The sequence below is a fragment of the Oncorhynchus gorbuscha genome, linkage group LG26, assembly GCF_021184085.1.
Source record: "Oncorhynchus gorbuscha isolate QuinsamMale2020 ecotype Even-year linkage group LG26, OgorEven_v1.0, whole genome shotgun sequence".
Classification (NCBI taxonomy): domain Eukaryota; kingdom Metazoa; phylum Chordata; class Actinopteri; order Salmoniformes; family Salmonidae; genus Oncorhynchus; species Oncorhynchus gorbuscha.
The window spans coordinates 36,724,960-36,744,695 of record NC_060198.1 but is presented as its reverse complement, the minus strand read 5'-3'; the positions used below and the strand labels follow the sequence as shown (position 1 = coordinate 36,744,695).

General features: G+C 45.1%; 1 protein-coding gene across 2 annotated transcripts; it reads left to right on the top strand.

Annotated features, from left to right (window-relative positions):
• The first annotated feature begins 97 nt into the window (after positions 1–97).
• On the top strand, positions 98–19,625 carry LOC124016277 (sphingosine kinase 1-like). 2 transcript variants are annotated; one of them, XM_046331822.1, is made up of 5 exons: positions 98–588; positions 10,587–10,736; positions 12,828–12,931; positions 13,085–13,200; positions 15,706–19,625. In XM_046331822.1, exons 1-5 carry the CDS (start codon positions 162–164, stop codon positions 16,574–16,576), a joined length of 1,668 nt encoding a protein of 555 aa, XP_046187778.1. In that variant the 5' UTR covers positions 98–161; the 3' UTR covers positions 16,577–19,625. The 2 variants fall into 2 exon arrangements, with proteins under 2 accessions (XP_046187778.1, XP_046187779.1); XM_046331823.1 differs by having other exon boundaries at positions 99–588; positions 12,828–12,922.
• Positions 19,626–19,736: the final 111 nt, after the last annotated feature.

Sequence of the window (19,736 nt, the reverse complement as noted above, 5' to 3'; positions counted from 1 at the left end):
TCTCCGCGTGTGATTCCCCTTTTAGTCACTAGGGAGAGACCTTTCAACACGGAAAACAGCTGGTTGACTCCGGGTCCAACAGCAGTCAAACAGGCAGGGGCAGGCAGCCGCAGTCATCCTCACCAACCGCACGCCGATCTGCGGATCACATCGTCCACGGGATGGATAACGACATCGCCGAACCTGACCCATCCCGGCAGCGCAATGGTGTCGTGGAAGGGCTTTATGGAGAATTCACGGACTCACTCAACGCAAAGGTCAGATATTCTGTGAGTTTGACTGAGAGTGCTCTCACTATTCAAAAGATCTCATCGTCACCTGGACAGGATGAGGTGGTTTTCCATTTAGCTGACTGTCTTGGCTGCCTGGCTTATAAAGTGGAGGACGAAGCGGATGTTGGGGCGTTCTTTACAGCCTATTTCTACCCGTTCAAGAGGCGATGGATAAGCACAGGCATGGCCCGGCAGAAAGTAGAGCGGTGCTTTCGGGTCGCACTGGTCCAGGACCCTCTCACTAATCTTCAAGAGGCAGAGAGATGGGCGCGTGCCATCAGAGAGGCTTCTATCCGCCAGATACCCCGACGACATGGTGAGAAGCAAGACTGCATAGTTGAAATAAAACAGTTGTTTCTTTCTGGCATAGTTATGTTTGATGAGGGCGTAGGTTCTAATTTAATTTAGCCAAACAGCATCAAACTTTAGGCTCTTTATATGGATAACCTGAAAAGTCTGTCATCATTGCCATATACTGTGGGTCTATATGTTTCCTCGTTTATTTAGGAGGAATTGTATACTCTGCCCGGGGAAATGGGGCTTATAAATTCAGTTCAAAATGTGAGGGTAACTTTCCATCACCTTTATCCCATACTGCACCTAAGGTCCAGTAATTCACAACCCGCCTACTCGGTTTCTATAGAATAGGATAGGCTTAAGTGCCAACTGACTGGGCAAGCTTGGAGAAGGAAATGGAATGTCCTGGAAATGGAATGTTGTTCATCTCTCACACCCAAGAACCAGCATTACCTGCTGTGGGAGGATGACTGCCAGTTACCCTTCTCAGGGTGAAATCATTTGCATAGATTTGCAACTGTGACATTTCTGTATAATTTGTAAGGGGTAAATAAGTCATCCCAAAAGCAACATTGCTGAACCCAAGTACTCAAGTGATTGAACTCATCGTTTTTGAACTAATGGTGCTTATGCGGGTTGTCTTGGATCAGGAAAAACCTTATTACAACACAACTGTATTCAAATGCCTGCTTTTGAAATCTTCGGTCCATGTCATAGACTTAGGTCTATGTGCAGAGACCCGACTGACCCAACGGAATCTGTTCTGAACATGAAACAGAGTGCTGCTGATGCTAGTTACCCAGTTATCACTCACTTAGGAGATGATTTAGTGTGGATGAAGTTGCCACAGGGAGAGTCATATGCAAAATATTATGCTGACATTCTGTCAAAATATCACACATTATTTTGAATTGAGTTTATCCAAGTTATTGCTACAAGATGAAATGTCTCACATTAATATGTGCTTCATTAAATTGCATTATTAGATTGGTTTTATTGGTTTATTCGGATCCCCATTAGCTCTTGCGAAGCAGCAGCTATTCTTCCTGGGCTCCAGACAAAAACATAGAACATGACAAGGAACAAAACACTGATACGCTGATAGACAAGAACACTCACACAAATAAGATAGGAGTGCATGTGCCAAGGGCCTAAATAGGCAGAATGTAAGGGAATTTTCATCTGAATAAAAGGGAGTGCTGTCGAGGATTTAGTCAATCATACATCTATTCGGTTTAAGTTGCAACAAGGAGACACCCTCCCGCATAGAAACAGAAAAAAATTCTAACGGTCCTTCTCTGAGAAGGCACTTATATATTAATCAGATATTCTCTAAACATCAGCCATAGAGACTTGTATGAAGTCATAATAAAAGACAGAATCACTGCTACAGAATCACACAGTGTTCATAATGTCATTGTGTCCCTAGTCCTTGTCTCCTCAGTAGCTCTGGCGTCAATCACTATCGAACGATATGAGAACAATCCATAACACTCAGTGAGTGAAGATAATTGTGAAGATAATTGAGTGATGATAATTGTCCATAAATCAGGGGTGCCCATGCTTAGGGGCACTCTCTAGACCCCTCAGTGGCATAGTTCTAGAGGAAACTGATATTTGATTTGGCAGTAAACGGATTTGGAATGTTGGTTACCAGAAATGGAGTCAGGTGTTGGTGGAATAAGGAATGAGGTCGCCCCATGAATTGCCCTTTAGGTGTCCAAGGCAACTGAGACAAGGGTCTTTGTGTGAGTTGCACCTTAGGCCTGGAGCCAGCAGGAGTTGGAGTTTCAGAGCTTTGCCAAGAAGACAGATGGTAACCTGACCTGAGAGGTAACTGGTAGCACTCTCTCTGGCCTGTTGGACTTCAAAAGCCAGCAAAGAACATTTTACTATGTCAATTCACACATATTAATGAAGTGTCTATCGATAGCCACTGATGATAAGCCATTGAAATGCTAACAATTGATGAACTGTGGCACGACTCAGGATTCCTGCTCTAGTACAAGAAGGCTTCTCCATCTGTAGTACAGTGCCTACTGCATAATGCAATGATATCATTAATTGATACGTTTTTTTTAGCATTCAAGATTCGGGCCAGACAATAATACAGTATTCAACAGAATATATTATGTATTTTAAATGAGTAATGGGACGCTAATAGATGCAACAAAATATGCCACATTAATTCCTTGTTCTAGAGCAGGGGTGTCAAACTCATTCCATGGAGGGCCTAGTGTCTGCAGGTTTTTGTTTTGCCTTTCAATTAAGACCTAGACAACCAGGTGAGGGGAGTGACCTTAATGTATTAAAATCAGAGGGACAGAGGGTGTAGGAAAGTCAGAGGGACCGACTAATCCCTGTTCTAGAAGGTGTATGAAAGTCAGAGGGACTGACTAATCCCTGTTCTAGAGGGTGTATGAAAGTCAGAGGGACTGACTAATCCCTGTTCTAGAGGGTGTATGAAAGTCAGAGGGACTGACTAATCCCTGTTCTAGAGGGTGTATGAAAGTCAGAGGGACTGACTAATCCCTGTTCTAGAGGGTGTATGAACGTCAGAGGGACTGACTAATCCCTGTTCTAGAGGGTGTATGAAAGTCAGAGGGACTGACTAATCCCTGTTCTAGAGGGTGTATGAAAGTCAGAGGGACCGACTAATCCCTGTTCTAGAGGGTGTATGAACGTCAGAGGGACCGACTAATCCCTGTTCTAGAGGGTGTATGAAAGTCAGAGGGACCGACTAATCCCTGTTCTAGAGGGTGTATGAAAGTCAGAGGGACCGACTAATCCCTGTTCTAGAGGGTGTATGAACGTCAGAGGGACCGACTAATCCCTGTTCTAGAGGGTGTATGAAAGTCAGAGGGACTGACTAATCCCTGTTCTAGAGGGTGTATGAAAGTCAGAGGGACTGACTAATCCCTGTTCTAGAGGGTGTATGAAAGTCAGAGGGACTGACTAATCCCTGTTCTAGAGGGTGTATGAAAGTCAGGGGGACTGACTAATCCCTGTTCTAGAGGGTGTATGAAAGTCAGAGGGACCGACTAATCCCTGTTCTAGAGGGTGTATGAAAGTCAGAGGGACCGACTAATCCCTGTTCTAGAGGGTGTATGAAAGTCAGAGGGACCGACTAATCCCTGTTCTAGAGGGTGTATGAAAGTCAGAGGGACCGACTAATCCCTGTTCTAGAGGGTGTATGAAAGTCAGAGGGACCGACTAATCCCTGTTCTAGAAGGTGTATGAAAGTCAGAGCGACTGACTAATCCCTGTTCTAGAGGATGTAGGAAAGTCAGAGGGACCGACTAATCCCTGAAGGGATATTTATGTTAATTCATTTAATTTTATCTGGTGATGCAGCTGGATAGGTTGGATTAAGAAGGCAATTGCTTTTTTTTGCTGTAAGGTTAATGTTTAGGGAAAGCTATCAGACACTTTCAGTGCGTAATACCACATAATTCTGTTGAAACTGTAGATGCTAGATATTCCTTTTTTTAAAGTATATTGTGGTTCAATCACAGCTTGACTGGGTAAGAACTGCACAGTGTGTGTTTAAGTATCTGCAGTCTAGCATTCAGTTCCTGTCACAGCCAGGTCATAACCGACTGAATGAGGCGTAAATAATGAAATCCTCAAACAATGTGATGTACCTTTGCACATCAAAGGCCATGGATGTTAATATCCTGCTATTTGCAATGCTTAGAGGTACCATGAAATGAATGTCTGCATTTTTTACTTTTGACAGTCTTGACTTTCACGAAGGTAAAACGTTTTCAGTGTGAACTTAAACAACTAAAACCAGATATGAAGTATGTAGAAAATATAATGGACCTATATATTTTTAAATAAGATCATCTTTGATAACTAACAATCACCAAAATAAAAACTCTGGGAGAATCTAAAATGTAAAAAATGTTATGGCCCCCATTGATTTTGTTATAATGTTTGAGTCACTCAGATAGCATAAGAACATGACATAAGCCATGGCAAAATGTATAAAATTGCAGGAAATTAGCTTTAAAACGTCAAAATGTTGTCTCTCTGTGTGTGTTCCACAGAGAGGGTATGTATCTGTCACTGTGATATTGCCCTACGGCCCAATGCTCTGCTGGCGCCACGGTGTCTCTCAGTGATGGAGACAAGAGCTGAACGGTGCCCCTGCTACATCAGTGGCCTCTCACCCCAGCCAGGATGTTCCCCCGGGGCCCTCGTCTCCCTCTCTGCTCCCTCAGACAGGCCTGCCTGTGACAGGCTGTCAGGGCCCCTGGCTCTACCTCTGTGGGCTGGGTGTCTAACCCCCAACCCTAATCTTGGACTCACTCAAGCTTGTTTGCAGATATGCCAGCTATGTCTGAGTCATGGAGGTAGTGTTACACCTTGGGGACACCTGAGACAGCAAGCTTTCACTTAAAGCCATTTCTACCAGCATTATCTTTTGTTTTCCTCAGTGTTCTGGCTAGTTTTCACTTATATTGATGTGTTAAAGCAATAATGCAATAGTGTGTGGACATAATGAGAGATATTATGTTCTAAATTCATGTGTTTGGTAATACTAATATTTATTGCTTTAGTAGTATATTGATTATACACAACAAAGTTGATCAGTTAATCAGTTCCGTTAATTTGATCCCAGCCTCAGTACTTTGTTAGTACTCACACTTACTCAGCCATCCCACCTTTACCCTTTTCCTCTGAGAAACACACACACACACTAGCTTGCTTGTCAGACAGCCCTTCAGCATGAGTCAGGGTCACATCTGCCCACAGGCCCTTAACCACAGCCTCACACACACACACACACACACACACACACACACACACACACACACACACACACACACACACACACACACACACACACACACACACACACACACACACACACACACACACACACACACACACACACACACACACACACACACACACACAGGACCTAAAAGGTTGTTTCCACAGAAATGACTCTGGGCAGCATGTTACAAAATATGATTTAGGGAATGGGCATCAAAGCTTTAATTATTAAATCAAAAACCAGATTGAGCTGGCTCTTCATTTAGGGTCCTCACTGTTTCTGTAACCAACTGAAACAGAAGCCCTGTTCATACCTAGTTCTAACATGCGCCTTGTGGCCTGAACTTGTCAGTATTCTGATTGTGCCCACATTTTTAGACAGGTGTAGACGATGAAAAGACACATTGTGATTTGATTGTAATCAGATCTTCCTGAGGGAGTCAGGCACGGATTGTGTCTGGATATCAGTCAAGTGTAAACAGATCTCCAATGGTCAAACTATTTAAATTATCATTATACCAGCCTCAAACATCATTGACAGATACCACCATTGATTTACGCCACCAGTAATTGTCTTAAAATAAATACATTCATGTTATTTTGAAAGAATATCTGTCAAATAATTTGCTTACAGGGAGGCACCAGCTAATCTGGTCACAATGCGGACACAGTGAACGGAAGAGACACATTTTAATACAATGTGTAGACACGACAAAACCTTGATCACATCGTTATTGGATCATATTGATCAGATCACATGTTAGCGCAAGGTGTAAACAATGCTATAATGAACCCTGTATGACTGCTACTGAAACCTTTGTAACTATCATGCTCTGATAACCAACTTCAATTCGGATAGCTTTGCTTTCGTGCTGTATCCATGTGAAGGAGTTTTTTTTCCTGTGATAAATGAAACACAGAGCTATACAGTATTTCTAGTTGCATTCCATAGGTGCACAAACGTACACTTCTTTTAATGTCAACTCAATATGTTTTCCATACCCAAGATAGACCTAATAATGATAACCAGTCTTTGACTGATTAGATCACGTGTGAGCACACCTCTTATTGACCCAGGAACCATGGAAATGCTTCCTCGACATATACTCTGAGGCTTCTGGGAGCTGAAGCAATGGGAGGCCCTATGTTTGAAAGTAACGTTACCAAGTTAATGAGTAGGCCAACGTCTAGTTTGCGTCTTTAGTTTTAGCCCCAAGTAACCATTAATGTACTGCTACAGGAGACTGAAGTAGTCAGGAGACAGGAAACACAACAGAATAGAGGAGAGCATGATATTGCTTACATGGAAATTTCTCATGTTCTGTGGTGGTAAAGGCGGTGCTGAATTCCTACTCACAAGCTGTCAGGGGAGGATGTTAAACAGCCTCTGTATTTGAGGCACAAGGACTACAGCATTGGCTTTGACCCCTGAGGAGGCAGCGATTGTTCTGTCATCCCTGAACTGTTTTATCGAAGCCTTTATTTGGCTCATTGTATTGAGAGCATTTTATAGAGCTCATTTGACCTCACTTGAGTGGAAAAACGGACCCTAAAAGTTATGTACCAAACGGCAGCATCCACCATTGTGTCTGAAAGACATGTAGTCAGAGCCTTTTGTGTATAAAAGCCACATTGTGTAATGTGAAGAAGAAAATACAATGTCAACCCTTTGTATGAATGGGGAAGAGTTAGCAAGACTGTGTTTTGATACTGTCTTAATACTGCTCTTTCTGATGGTTTCACACCTCACTTTGAGATATTTCGGTACCTCTGCTGTCCCTGCACAGGAGCCAAATGAGTAGGAGGTGCCACTCCAGGTCAGCCGGCTGGTAATTGGATTTCTGGGCAGGGACAGGGGAGGCCAGACGGCACTGGGCATGAACCAGACAGAGGGGCCTTGTGTGGAGGGACAGTGGCACAGCAGGGTAAGGGTGTACTGGTGCCAGTCCTGTTGGCATGAGGCTACAGGATGGAATTTACAGGGCAGCGCGATGGCTGTTTCACTGCTCCCAGGGGTCCAATTAGGCCCATGGGACCGGTTCCAATGCCCAGCAGAACCGGACTCACACTCACTGGTGGGTAGTTGCTACCGCATGTGGCACATGCAGGGTTCAGAAGATAATGCTCAACTGCCAACCTTGATCTGGTACTGATAATATCTGACAGGGTTAATTTGCGTCTGAAGTACTACTCATAACCACAAACAAGTGTAATCTCTGTAAAGATGACCCCAATTAGTCGATTGGTCGATAGGCTGTTGCTTGACCAAGATTTCTTTAGTCGAGCAGTGGCAAATATATATATATTATGTGGACTAATCCATTTTGAGGCCGCAGGGATGGCAGACCACAGTATCACCAATAGTACATTTACCGTTAATTACCATAATTTCTCATTTGGAATGTTTGTTTAGTTATGGTAGTTTATGTTAATACATTCAATATCTTGTCATAATTACAGGTCCTGGGTGGCACAGCGGTCAAAAAGCACTGAGGCATCACATCACAAGCACTGAGGCATTACTGAGGCATCACGGCAGCCCGGGGTTCGATCCCAGGCTGTGTCACAACCGGCTGTGACCGGGAACCCCATAGGACTGCTCACAATTAGCCATCCGGGGTATGGGAAGGTTTGACTGGTGCGGCTTCCCTTGGCTCATCGTGCTCTAGCAACTCCTTGTGACAGGGCCAGGCGCCTGCAAGTTGACTCTGGTCATCAGTTGAACGGGGTTTCCTCTGACACATTGGTGCGGCTGACATCCGGGTTATGTGAGCAGTGTAACAAGAAGTAGGTGGCCAGATGGGTCATGTTTCGGAGGACCTTCGTCTCTCCCGAGCCAATTGAGGAGTTGCAGAGATGAGCCAAGGGACCTAATTTGGGGAGAAAACAGGGTAAACAAAATATGCTTGTGACCATACCGCCTGTTCAGGGTCGGGCCTGGTTAGTACTGGGACAGGAGATCGCCTGGAAATACCAGGTGCTGTAAGCTAAAAACTATATTATTATTACAGTCTTACCAAACATTGTTGGCAGAGTGCACAACCTAAGTTTTGGTTTATTTCATTCCATTTCCGACCTGTCAATTTATTCACTGTCTTTTTTTGAAGCGCTCCTGTCAATCCTGAGTAAGTACATGCACCTGATTACACATAGAAGTAGGCCTAGGCTACCTGGCCTGCGTGCAAATGTAGACCTATAAATGTGCCCATTTGGGGATCTGATACTATTTCTGATTGTCTTAACTCACCATCACTGTGGAGCTTCTCAAAGTTATTTTTCCTTCGCCTCAAACAGCAAATAAACAAAGTCTGTTTTTACATCCATTGAGAATGACAATAGTTCCTTAATCAACGTAGCCTAATTGAAAAATTCACTCCTTTTTGATAACCACTCAGCATGAAAGAGTGAAAAAATCTCAGGCTCTGATCCAGTTGTAACATCATAAAATAGGCCTGCCTGATTACTTATTATCCCTTGAGCAAATAGCCTACAGCTGTGTCTGTTTGGGAAACTCTGAGAGATCAGGATATTTTTACATATTGGCAATGGCAATAGAAGTCATTTTTTTATTTGAATAATTTTCATTTAGATAGAATTGTGATTAACGACATGACATTGATTTTGAGACATGAGGACTTTAATATAAATTAAATTAAACTGTTCCATGAACATGTGCATATGAAAATCATAACTGGCATGCAGATCAGGAGAAATGGTATGATAACTTGGCACTCCAAATGGAAAAGGCTGCCAACCGCTGGTGTATTCTATTACTGGCAACTTCAGGAGCATAATGGCAGAATCTGCGAAGCCCAGCAGCAGCGAGAGGAGGATGGTCGGGTCAGGAACAGGTTAGGCTTATTGATCTCTGGCTTCCTCTTCAGTAATTTGTGTGTCTTAATGTTTAATCGCAGTGCTTAAAGCATCAGACAAGCTAAGGAGCCTGCATATAGTTGATTTTATTCAAACATAGGGTGTGTCTATAAATGGAAAAATAGATGTTTATAAATTTGGAACAATCTATTGGTCGAATGAACAGACAACTCTCGACTAAGATTTGTTTTTGTCGGGGACAGCCCTAAATCTCTCTTATGATTTTCTATGGCCTCTGAGAAGACAGTGTCCCCTGTGCAGAAAGACAAGGGCATCTATAGTAACTACAGTATCAGAGGCTAGGAGTTCATCCTGAGTTAAAAATGACTGTCTCTGAAATGATCTCTCATGGCGCTCTGCAACATCTGAACAAGTTCTGCCAGCTTTTAATTATTCCGTTGGTGTCTGGTAATAATTCTAAAGATAACCACACAGATCATAACAGAGTAGCATTACTTAAAGAAATTCTCTGGTACTTTTGTATACTTTTTAGCCAGTAGTTCTAAAAGTAGCACTCATGAGCCAAAAGTGGTCCCCGAGAATTGTGTTACCTCACTTATGTGCAGATATGTGCACCACGTCATTGCTTTCTCTCTCGCTCTGCTCTGTGTGCATCTTGCTAGCTTTCACTCAAATTGCGAGGGGCTGAAGCTCATTGGCTGGAACTCAAATTGCTAAGGGGCTGGCCCACCTGTGGGAAAATGTAGGGAAAATAGCGCAGCACAGAAAAACTGTTGCTTTCAAACTAGGGATTTGTGGCTAATTTAGGCAAAACTGCAGATTGACACATCCAGCCCAAAGCGGGAGGTTTAAAAAATACTTAGTATTCGCTAAAGTTCCGGAGCATATCTTCAACTTCAACATTAGGGGAATGACTTGAGGTGGCATATGTTTTGTTAGACTTACATTTCTGGGGGAAAATAAGTGGATCACAAAAACAATATAACGTCAAGCACCATCTGTGAGTGAATGGTGTCACTGCCCTTGACATCACTGTTTAATGCTATTTTTTTAACACTGTTTTTCTGCCAAGGGATCTAGAGGGTAGAGACTCCTTTCATAACCTGTTTGACATGTCTGAGATTGATGTCAGAAAAACATTTTGGAAGACAATGGAGAGTCACATGATTGATGTTTCCTTGATACTAGAAAATTAAGTGGAGCAATTCTTCCCTTGACAGCTTGAGAATACCAACTCACAAACTAATCCTTCTTCCCTCTTCTGTTTATCTACATCTCTCACTCTATTGCTCTCTTTTTGTCCTATTCTCTCTCTCTCTCTCTCTCTCTCTCTCTCTCTCTCTCTCTCTCTCTCTCTCTCTCTCTCTCTCTCTCTCTCTCTCTCTCTCTCTCACTCAGATGTGAAGTATTATGAGCTACGGCGGCCCTGCAGGGTCATGGTTCTGGTGAACCCACAGAGTGGGCGGGGCCAGGCTCTCCAGCTTTTCTCTGGGCAAATCGAGCCCATGCTCACCGAGGCTTCAGTCCCCTACACATTGGTCATCACTGGTCAGTCCCATACACACACTGGTCAACACTCAGTCCCTTACACACCTACCTGCTTGAACCCTATTATCTCACTGCCCTGATTGCATACACACACACATGCACACGCGCACGCACGCACACACACACACAGTGTTTGACTCTGCACTGCCTTGTTGGATCCCATGCTCCCAGTATTATTATACTCAAATGCTTTTCACTAACAGTAGCAATGAGTTCAAAGTCACTGAACTCTGCATAACCTTTCACTGAAAAAAAGTCAGGTATCTTTGAGCAAGCAGGAACAATCCAAGGAGCCAGAAAGACTTTTAAAAATCACTTCAGCTACACATTAACACCACCACCTATACTTCACCATCACCCAGTATAGCTGACAAGAAACTATCTCTGCCAGCATTACAAACCATCACCAAAACATGAGATTTGGGGAAGGTTAGCATCTGCATGGTGATGAAAAAAGGCAGGCTAATTACAGACGTTCGGCATGACGATGCTGGGAGCTGGGGCTGGCCTGTCTTAGCGGATTAACCAGCGCCACCTCGCTGTCCTGCCTGGGTACTGTAGCTAGCCTGTCTGAGTGGATTAACCAGCGCCACCTCGCTGTCCTGCCTGGGTACTGTAGCTAGCCTGTCTGAGTGGATTAACCAGTGCCACCTCGCTGTCCTGCCTGGGTACTGTAGCTAGCCTGTCTGAGTGGATTAACCAGTGCCACCTCGCTGTCCTGCCTGGGTACTGTAGCTAGCCTGTCTGAGTGGATTAACCAGCGCCACCTCGCTGCCCTGCCTGGGTACTGTAGCTAGCCTGTCTGAGTGGATTAACCAGCGCCACCTTGCTGCCCCGCCTGCCTCCACTTAGGGAATGGAGCCCTGCAGAACTATCATGTCACCTACTAGTCTATGCCAGAGGACTAAGGCACTCTGAGAAGATCGTCTTTCAGCGAGGGGGTGAATCTGGGGTTTTCTGTGGTGTGTGTTCATGTGCTTGTGTGCACCTGCATGTGTGTGTCTCCCTCAGAAACTGAGGGAGCTCATGTGGAAAACAGTTCAATGTTCAAGTAGCTATGTATTCAGGAACTGAGAGCAAAAAAACGTTATATTGGGCATGCGGTATCATCCTAACACAAAAGGGACCTTGGTTCATATCACATTAATAGAGAGTAGCAACCAAGCTATAGCTCATCAGAAGAGACGATTACGTAAAATTCAGAAAGTCAAGAGATGGTGTGGTAGCTCCTGCCTATGTGTGTTTGTGTGTGGCAGTGACCCTGTAAATAAGGAGAGGGCTGGGAAGTGCAGCCTCAGCCTCCAACCAGCAGTGCTGAGTCAGCCGCAGCAGCCTACCCCTGCTTTTGCCTGATAGCACAGGACCACATCACTCGGCTCTCAGTCTTCCCATACATACCAAACAGCATGGACTTAAAGGAAACTTAGTGGGTGAGGGAGGGCTAGGGGACAGGTATATGTTATGCTAGGAGAGGAGGAGAAGAGGAGGAGGAGAGGGGGGGTGGATGTAGTAATGTCTTCTGGTCATTTTTCAAACCTCAACACATACGGTAACTCAAGCAGAAAAGTAATGCCCTTGTGATGACAATGCCTCAACACACCCACAGAGACACAGGCATAGACACACACAATTGCAATAACAAACAAACACAGTACTGCCTTTAGCAGAGCTGATATTTGCTGCAGAACACAAGTCTCAGCTGGCAGAATGGTGCTAGACAGTGTGCTTAGGGGGGATCCAATAAGACCCCCTGCAGCGCGACTGTCTCAAAGACATCTCCAATAAAACCCCACTAAACAAACAGAGTCGGCCCCAGTCGTCACATCAACTATCACAGCAGTGGCAGATGTTTCCACTACAGCCTGGCTGCTTTGAAGACTGCCATCGGCCAGTTGAATAGCCACTGCACGGTCTAATGATATGTATGGACTGATAGAGGGAAATTGAATCCCTTCTCTCCCATCCCATTGATCCCTCCCTGGGGGCTTCTGGTGAAGGGAGGTCATCTCTCGGACCTTATTCTCGCTCTCTTTCCTCCCTCCTTCTCGCTGTCTCTCTCTCTCTCATTGCGTTTCTCTCTGTCTCCCATAGAGCACCAGAACCATGCGAGGGACCTGGTGAGAGAGACTGATCTGTCACAGTGGGACGCTCTGGTCATCCTGTCAGGAGACGGGCTGCTGTTCGAGGTGCCAAAAGTATAGACACTGCATGAACACATTTCAAGCATAGCTAACTTGTCTAAAGTGTCCCTAAGACTGTTTGAATAAGCAGTGGGGTTTGTGGGGTACAACTCTCAGTTGGAGGGTCGTGGCCTGATGCTGTTTGTGTGTGTTTGCCTGTCCGGTCAGGTGTTGAATGGTCTTCTGGAGAGAGAGGACTGGGAGGCGGCCATCCAGACCCCACTGGGCATCTTACCAGGGGGCTCGGGCAATGCCCTGGCAGCCTCTGTCCACCACTACACTAAGTAAGTCCACTAATGAGACATTTAAATGGATAGAGTACAGTAGAATGGAAAGCAATAGGAAAACTGGCCTGGACAAAGAAGGTGATTTATCCCTTTTCTATGGATGTAATTATCTGACTGGGAAGATTAGGCACATTTCTCGAGAGACAAGGGAGAGAGATAGTGTCTGTTTCAGCTTTACACTTCATAAAGTCCAAGGAGAGTCATTATTTGACAGTTGCTGATAGCTACTTTTAATGGAGTGATGTAATGGGTTCTAGAGCAACTGGAAATTCAGTGGACTACTAGTGTGGTAGTGTCTGGACCGCTTTTATTACTGCTGTTTGTGAAATATGAGCCCCCTAAATATACAACGTCAACAGAAAAACAACACCAAAATACACAGCGAGTTGTATAACATCAGATATCTATCACAGTTGAATAAAGCTTTGCAACCTATGAACAACCCTAACCCTAACACCCCTGTTCAACCCAAACCAAGCTAACCCTAGCCACAACCATTACCCTAGCCACATCCCTTACCCTAGCCACAACCCTTACCCTAGCCACAACCATTACCCTAGCCACATCCCTTACCCTAGCCACAACCCTTACCCTAGCCACAACCCTTACCATAGCCACAACCCTTACCCTAGCCACAACCATTACCCTAGCCACAACCCTTACCCTAGCCACAACCCTTACCCTAGCCACATCCCTTACCCTAGCCACAACCCTTACCCTAGCCACATCCCTTACCCTAGCCACAACCCTTACCCTAGCCACAACCCTTACCCTAGCCACAACCATTACCCTAGCCACATCCCTTACCCTAGCCACAACCCTTACCCTAGCCACAACCCTTACCCTAGCCACAACCCTTACCCTAGCCACAACCCTTACCCTAGCCACAACCATTACCCTAGCCACATCCCTTACCCTAGCCACAACCCTTACCATAGCCACAACCATTACCCTAGCCACATCCCTTACCCTAGCCACAACCCTTACCCTAGCCACAACCCTTACCCTAGCCACAACCCTTACCCTAGCCACAACCCTTACCCTAGCCACAACCATTACCCTAGCCACATCCCTTACCCTAGCCACAACCCTTACCCTAGCCACAACCATTACCCTAGCCACATCCCTTACCCTAGCCACAACCCTTACCCTAGCCACAACCCTTACCCTAGCCACAACCATTACCCTAGCCACATCCCTTACCCTAGCCACAACCCTTACCCTAGCCACAACCATTACCCTAGCCACAACCATTACCCTAGCCACATCCCTTACCCTAGCCACAACCCTTACCCTAGCCACAAACCTTACCCTAGCCACAACCCTTACCCTAGCCACATCCCTTACCCTAGCCACAACCCTTAACCTAGCCACATCCCTCACCGTACCCACAATCCTTACCCTAGCCACAACCCTTACCCTAGCCACAACCCTTACCCTAGCCACATCCCTTACCCTAGCCACAACCCTTACCCTAGCCACAACCCTTACCCTAGCCACAACCCTTAACCCAGCCACAACCATTACCCTAGCCACAACCCTTAACCTAGCCACAACCATTACCCTAGCCACATCCCTTACCCTAGCCACAACCCTTACCCTAGCCACAACCCTTACCCTAGCCACAACCCTTACCCTAGCCACATCCCTTACCCTAGCCACGACCATTACCCTAGCCACAACTCTTACCCTAGCCACAACCCTTACCCTAGCCACAACCCTTACCCTAGCCACATCCCTTACCCTAGCCACAACCCATACCCTAGCTTCATGTCCACACCCCAGTTCAACACTAACCCCATTATCTTACAGTCAGACAGTGAAGATGGTTATGTTTAAAGTACTGTCACTGTCCAGCGTTTCCAGATCTCTATGAAATATGACCTATAATTAATTACAATATGAGTTAAATAGTGTTCCTTCCAAAAAAAATGTAATTAAGAATGTTAAAAACAGCTTTTCTGTGTTGGAATGGTGTGGGCATACCCCAACAACAGAATGGTGTGGGTGTACAGTGTACCAGTCATTAAAAATATTAATGTGAGTAAACTGCTGATTGGCCAGCTCATCCTCCTCTAGACTGCTGATTGGCCAGCTCATCCTCCTCAGGAGTATGACATCATACTCTATGAGGAGATGGCAAGCATTTTTGAAACAGTCACTTTTGAGTTTTTCTCCTAGTTGTACTTTGGCCACAAAAACGTTTATAGGATGAGTCAACAACATTATTTGGGTATGAGTTAGCAGAATATGAATTTAAAAGTGAGATTTTCACTGGACAGTTACTTTAAAACAATGGGATTAGGATTTAACCGTTTTGTGGACATGAACCTAGGGTTAGGGTTATGGCGAGGGTTAGGGTTGCTGCTGTAAGTACAATGTATTACCATTCTAGAGTTAGGGTCATTACTTTTAAGTGAAGGAGTAGCTCCGGCTCAATTGAACCACAGACTGATACCTAACTGCCTCAGTCTACTGTGAGCTGACTGCTACTCCCTGCAGGTCTCCCCCGGCCTGGGGTAAGGAGCTGCTGCTGAGCTGTGGCTTCCTGCTGTGTAAAGGCCTGGTGACTCGGCTCGACCTGGTCTCTGTCCACCTGGCCTCCAGCCAGCGCATCTTCTCCTTCCTCTCCCTGGCCTGGGGCTTCGTGGCCGACGTCGACATCGAGAGCGAGAAGTACCGCCTCGTTGGCCCCATGCGATTCCTGGTGGGTACGCTGATGCGCCTGGCCTCCCTCAAGGTATATCAGGGTAGGCTGGCATACCTGCCTGCTCCTCTCTTCACACCCCAGAACTCCTCCCTCTGCTCCTCTCTACCCTGTGGGCCCAACAGCTCCCCCAATCAGAACTCTTGCCACAACCACATCACAAACTCCAACCACAGCATAAACTCCAACCACAACACCGCCCACAACTCCTCCAACATTGCCATCACAACCATGAGGACCGAGCCCCAACCAGTCAACCAGAAGGGGCCTCCTGACTCGCTCCTAGCAGACCTGGAGCTGCCGGTGCCTGATCATTGGACAGTAGTGAATGAGGAAGAATTTGTACTGGTATTGGCCATGTTCCAGTCCCACTTGGCTGAGGACCTGTTTGCAGCCCCTGGGGCCGCAGCAGACGACGGCTTCATCCACCTGTTGTATGTGCGTGCAGGCATCTCCAGGCTAGCCCTGCTCACACTCTTCATGACCATGGAGAAGGGGGGGCACCTGGCTATTGGCTGCCCACACCTTGTGTATGAGAGGGTGAAGGCCTTTCGCCTGGAGCCTCTGTCCCCCGAGGGAGCGATCACTGTGGACGGGGAGATGGTGGAGTACGGGCCAGTACAGGCCCAGGTTCATGAAGGAATCGCCAGGCTCATCTCAGGCTGAGAATCTACTCGGAGAGTTTGTCCTCCCCACAGCTCTGACTTCTTGCTCCCTTTCTTACTCTGTCTACTGTATATACAAAGTGCCAAAGACATTATATCAGCCTTTGGAAAATCCCCCCTCTTTATTTCTACAGATACATTCAGTATCTATCTCTGTGTGCTGTTGTTTAGAGATCCATCCCTTTCCTCTCCATGCTTCATTCAGGGTCAAAGCCATGGATGTTCTTGCAGCTGGCTGGTCTCAGCTAAGAGTGTGTGTGTATGATAGTGTTTTGTGAGCGGTGTGTTTAGTAGGGAGGGGCCCATGGCTGTGGAGTACCTTGTGTACACTTATTAGTGTGACACAAGTGAAGAGAAGCACATTCTTCTGTCCCGCGAGGATGTGGCAGGCAACCAGCTCTACGCCCGCTATCTAGCCCCAGGGTAATCATTCTGTGGAGGATGAGACACAGGTCTGACATGAAGGCCTTCCCCCCTCAGGATATACTGTTCGAGTCATGGATGTAGGTTCTCTATGGAGAAGCATAACATTGGAGAATGCAGCATTGTAAACCTCCACCAATGATATTAGGTTACTCTTCTCTCTCTCAACAGTGAAAACCTCTCCTTTACCTCTGTGTTTAATGGATGGGGTGGAAGGGGTTAGGTGCTAGTGAGGTCGTGTTAAAGCAGCATGGAGGTTCAGGAACCTGGCCAGCTGAGGTTACCTTCTTATATATCTCGCCTGTCTCCTACCCTGCTGCTGCAGCTCAAACCAACATTCTTCTTGGACCACCTTCTTCCTGACACAAACACACCGGCTTGACACTCCCTTTCAGATCTGGAGCACGCTGCAAGGAGGGGGATGGTCTCGTCTGCTACATATGACCCCTTCTGGCTGTGTTAAGGTTGTACTCCCTCCTCCTACACAAGATGTTGGAGCCATCAGCACCTAATGTGTCCTTATTTTGAAGCTTTATGGGTGAATGAAAAATACTAGCGGATAGAACTACAAGCAGTTGAAGATACAGCACCATTGTTGATTTTTATGAACGGTTTTATTGTAGATAAAATAATATAAATATTTCTGTTGTTTTCTGTCCAAGCACACACTAAGAAGGGAAACATGGTTTTGCACTACGCAGCACTGCATGGGTCAGTGGGATTTGCACATTGATTCGATCAATAAGAGTTGGAGCGACCAGGCCAGAGTGCTGTGCTCTCTACTGGGGCCTTTTTCTTGTCGGGTGGAGATGAGGAACATTAGTGCACAGGAGCATTAGTGCACAGGAGCATTAGTGCACTGGAGCATTAGTGCACAGGAGCATTAGTGCACAGGAGCATTAGTGCACAGGAGCATTAGTGCACAGGAGCATTAGTGCACTGGAGCAGAGACAAGTGCCAATGTGAGCATTATCATCAGTTCTACTCACACCAGTTCATGCCAGGTCCGGTTCACCCCAGAGATATAACAATTACTGGTTTAACTAATCCTAGAGCACACACATGGTTTGGTTTGACTCAAAATGTCATATGGGTGGAAGGGTTTTAATGTACTGTATAATGAATCTAAAAGGATGCTTAAAATGACTCTACCTGAAGGTATGCTGACTGCAGATGTAACAATAACTTCTCCCATTCTGATTTCAATCTTCCATGTCTGTGCCTGTACCTGACTGTGATATGCCTTTAGATAAATACACGTTTAAGTTTAATTTGTCACATGCACAACATGCTTAACTTGAAAGCCCTACCCAACAGTGCAGTATTATATACCTCAGGTACGGTAGCTCATGCTAGACTGTGTATACTGAGTATATATATATATATAAGTATAATAAATAAAAAATAAACAAGGGGGAAAAACACAAGAAAGAAGTGAGGAAGCTATATACAGCGTCAGTGCCAGTACCAAATGTACAACGTACAGAGATACTGGAGTATTGAGGTAGATAGGAAAATGTAGGCAGGGATTAAGAGAAAGTGACTGGAAGCAGGATAAATCATGTATTATAATAATATTAAACATACTGTATGGTACCTTTTACCCCATACATACCTATCTACCTACCTAATCCTCATTTGTCCGGCTCTGCTGGTGGTGTTGACAAGGTCATAGACCATGCATACACAAGTTTAAGCACATATCCAAATTGAGAGATTAGCTATGCAAATTCTTTCAACGTGGCCCGTTCTGGGACACCTCACTGCTCTTTATGCAGTGGGAGGGGTCCCCCTAGTGGATTTACCTTAACCAGTCATTGCAGTGCAAGTGGTGGAAGTTCTGACAGTTGTACTGTATAAAATTTTATGATAGCTCACTTTCATTCTTTGTATGTTTGGTTGCATTGATTCACTAGCATACCGTTATCCAGGTTATGAAAACAATTACGAGCTATTTTGAATTCAACTACAATCACTTCATAATCAATTCCTAATCATATTTCCATCTGAATATCAAAAACCTGCATTTGAATCACCTCAGGTACGGTAGCTCATGCTAGACTGTGTATAGTGAGTATCATCTCTCAACCGAACAGACAAGCGGACCTCCATTGCTGACCCTGGCTGACCCTAAGTGACTGTTATGTAATATGTACAAAAAACAACCGGTCTCAACACATCTGAGTGGAGTAATTGCAATTGTGCTGAACTACTGTTATCTTCTCTATCCTGTACCCTTGGCTGATAGGGTGGACTGTGGAGTGACTACATCATAGTACTGTTATTAATATTCAAATACTGCTGTAGTCTTCTCATTGCATTCATGTCATTTTTTATGTCATCAGTCCCGTGTAGGAGAGAGATCTATATTTTTCCAGTGTTTCATTTAGTAAGAACCACAACTAAAATACATGAATCATGCTGTATGGACTGTCTGAATGGTAATACAATTCCCAAATTCTTCAAGAGTTCTGTCTTGTTCATCATTAGCAGCCATCTTTTCCAGAGAGCATCAACAATGTTAATTGTTTTTATATAAAGTGAAAATGATAATCCAGTGTTTAATATTGTCCATTACAGGTGTTGTGTATTTGAGGGTGTATTAAAGTTCTGCTTTTGGGACCAGACTAATCTTATCTTTATGATAGCAGTGTTCCAATGTCAGTACTGCTGACAGCTTCTCTACCTCTAACCATGGATACCCATTCTAAATATCCACCTGTTGAGAGAGTAACCAC

What these genes read in the sequence shown, in the direction of transcription:
- LOC124016277 (XM_046331822.1), top strand. Translation starts at nt 162, where the DNA reads ATGGATAACGACATCGCCGAACCTGACCCATCCCGGCAGCGCAATGGT. An exon ending in CCAGATACCCCGACGACATG is followed by an intron (nt 589 to 10,586) that starts GTGAGAAGCAAG and finishes TCTCTCACTCAG; the next exon opens with ATGTGAAGTATTATGAGCTA. An exon ending in TGCTGTTCGAGGTGCCAAAA is followed by an intron (nt 12,932 to 13,084) that starts GTATAGACACTG and finishes CTGTCCGGTCAG; the next exon opens with GTGTTGAATGGTCTTCTGGA.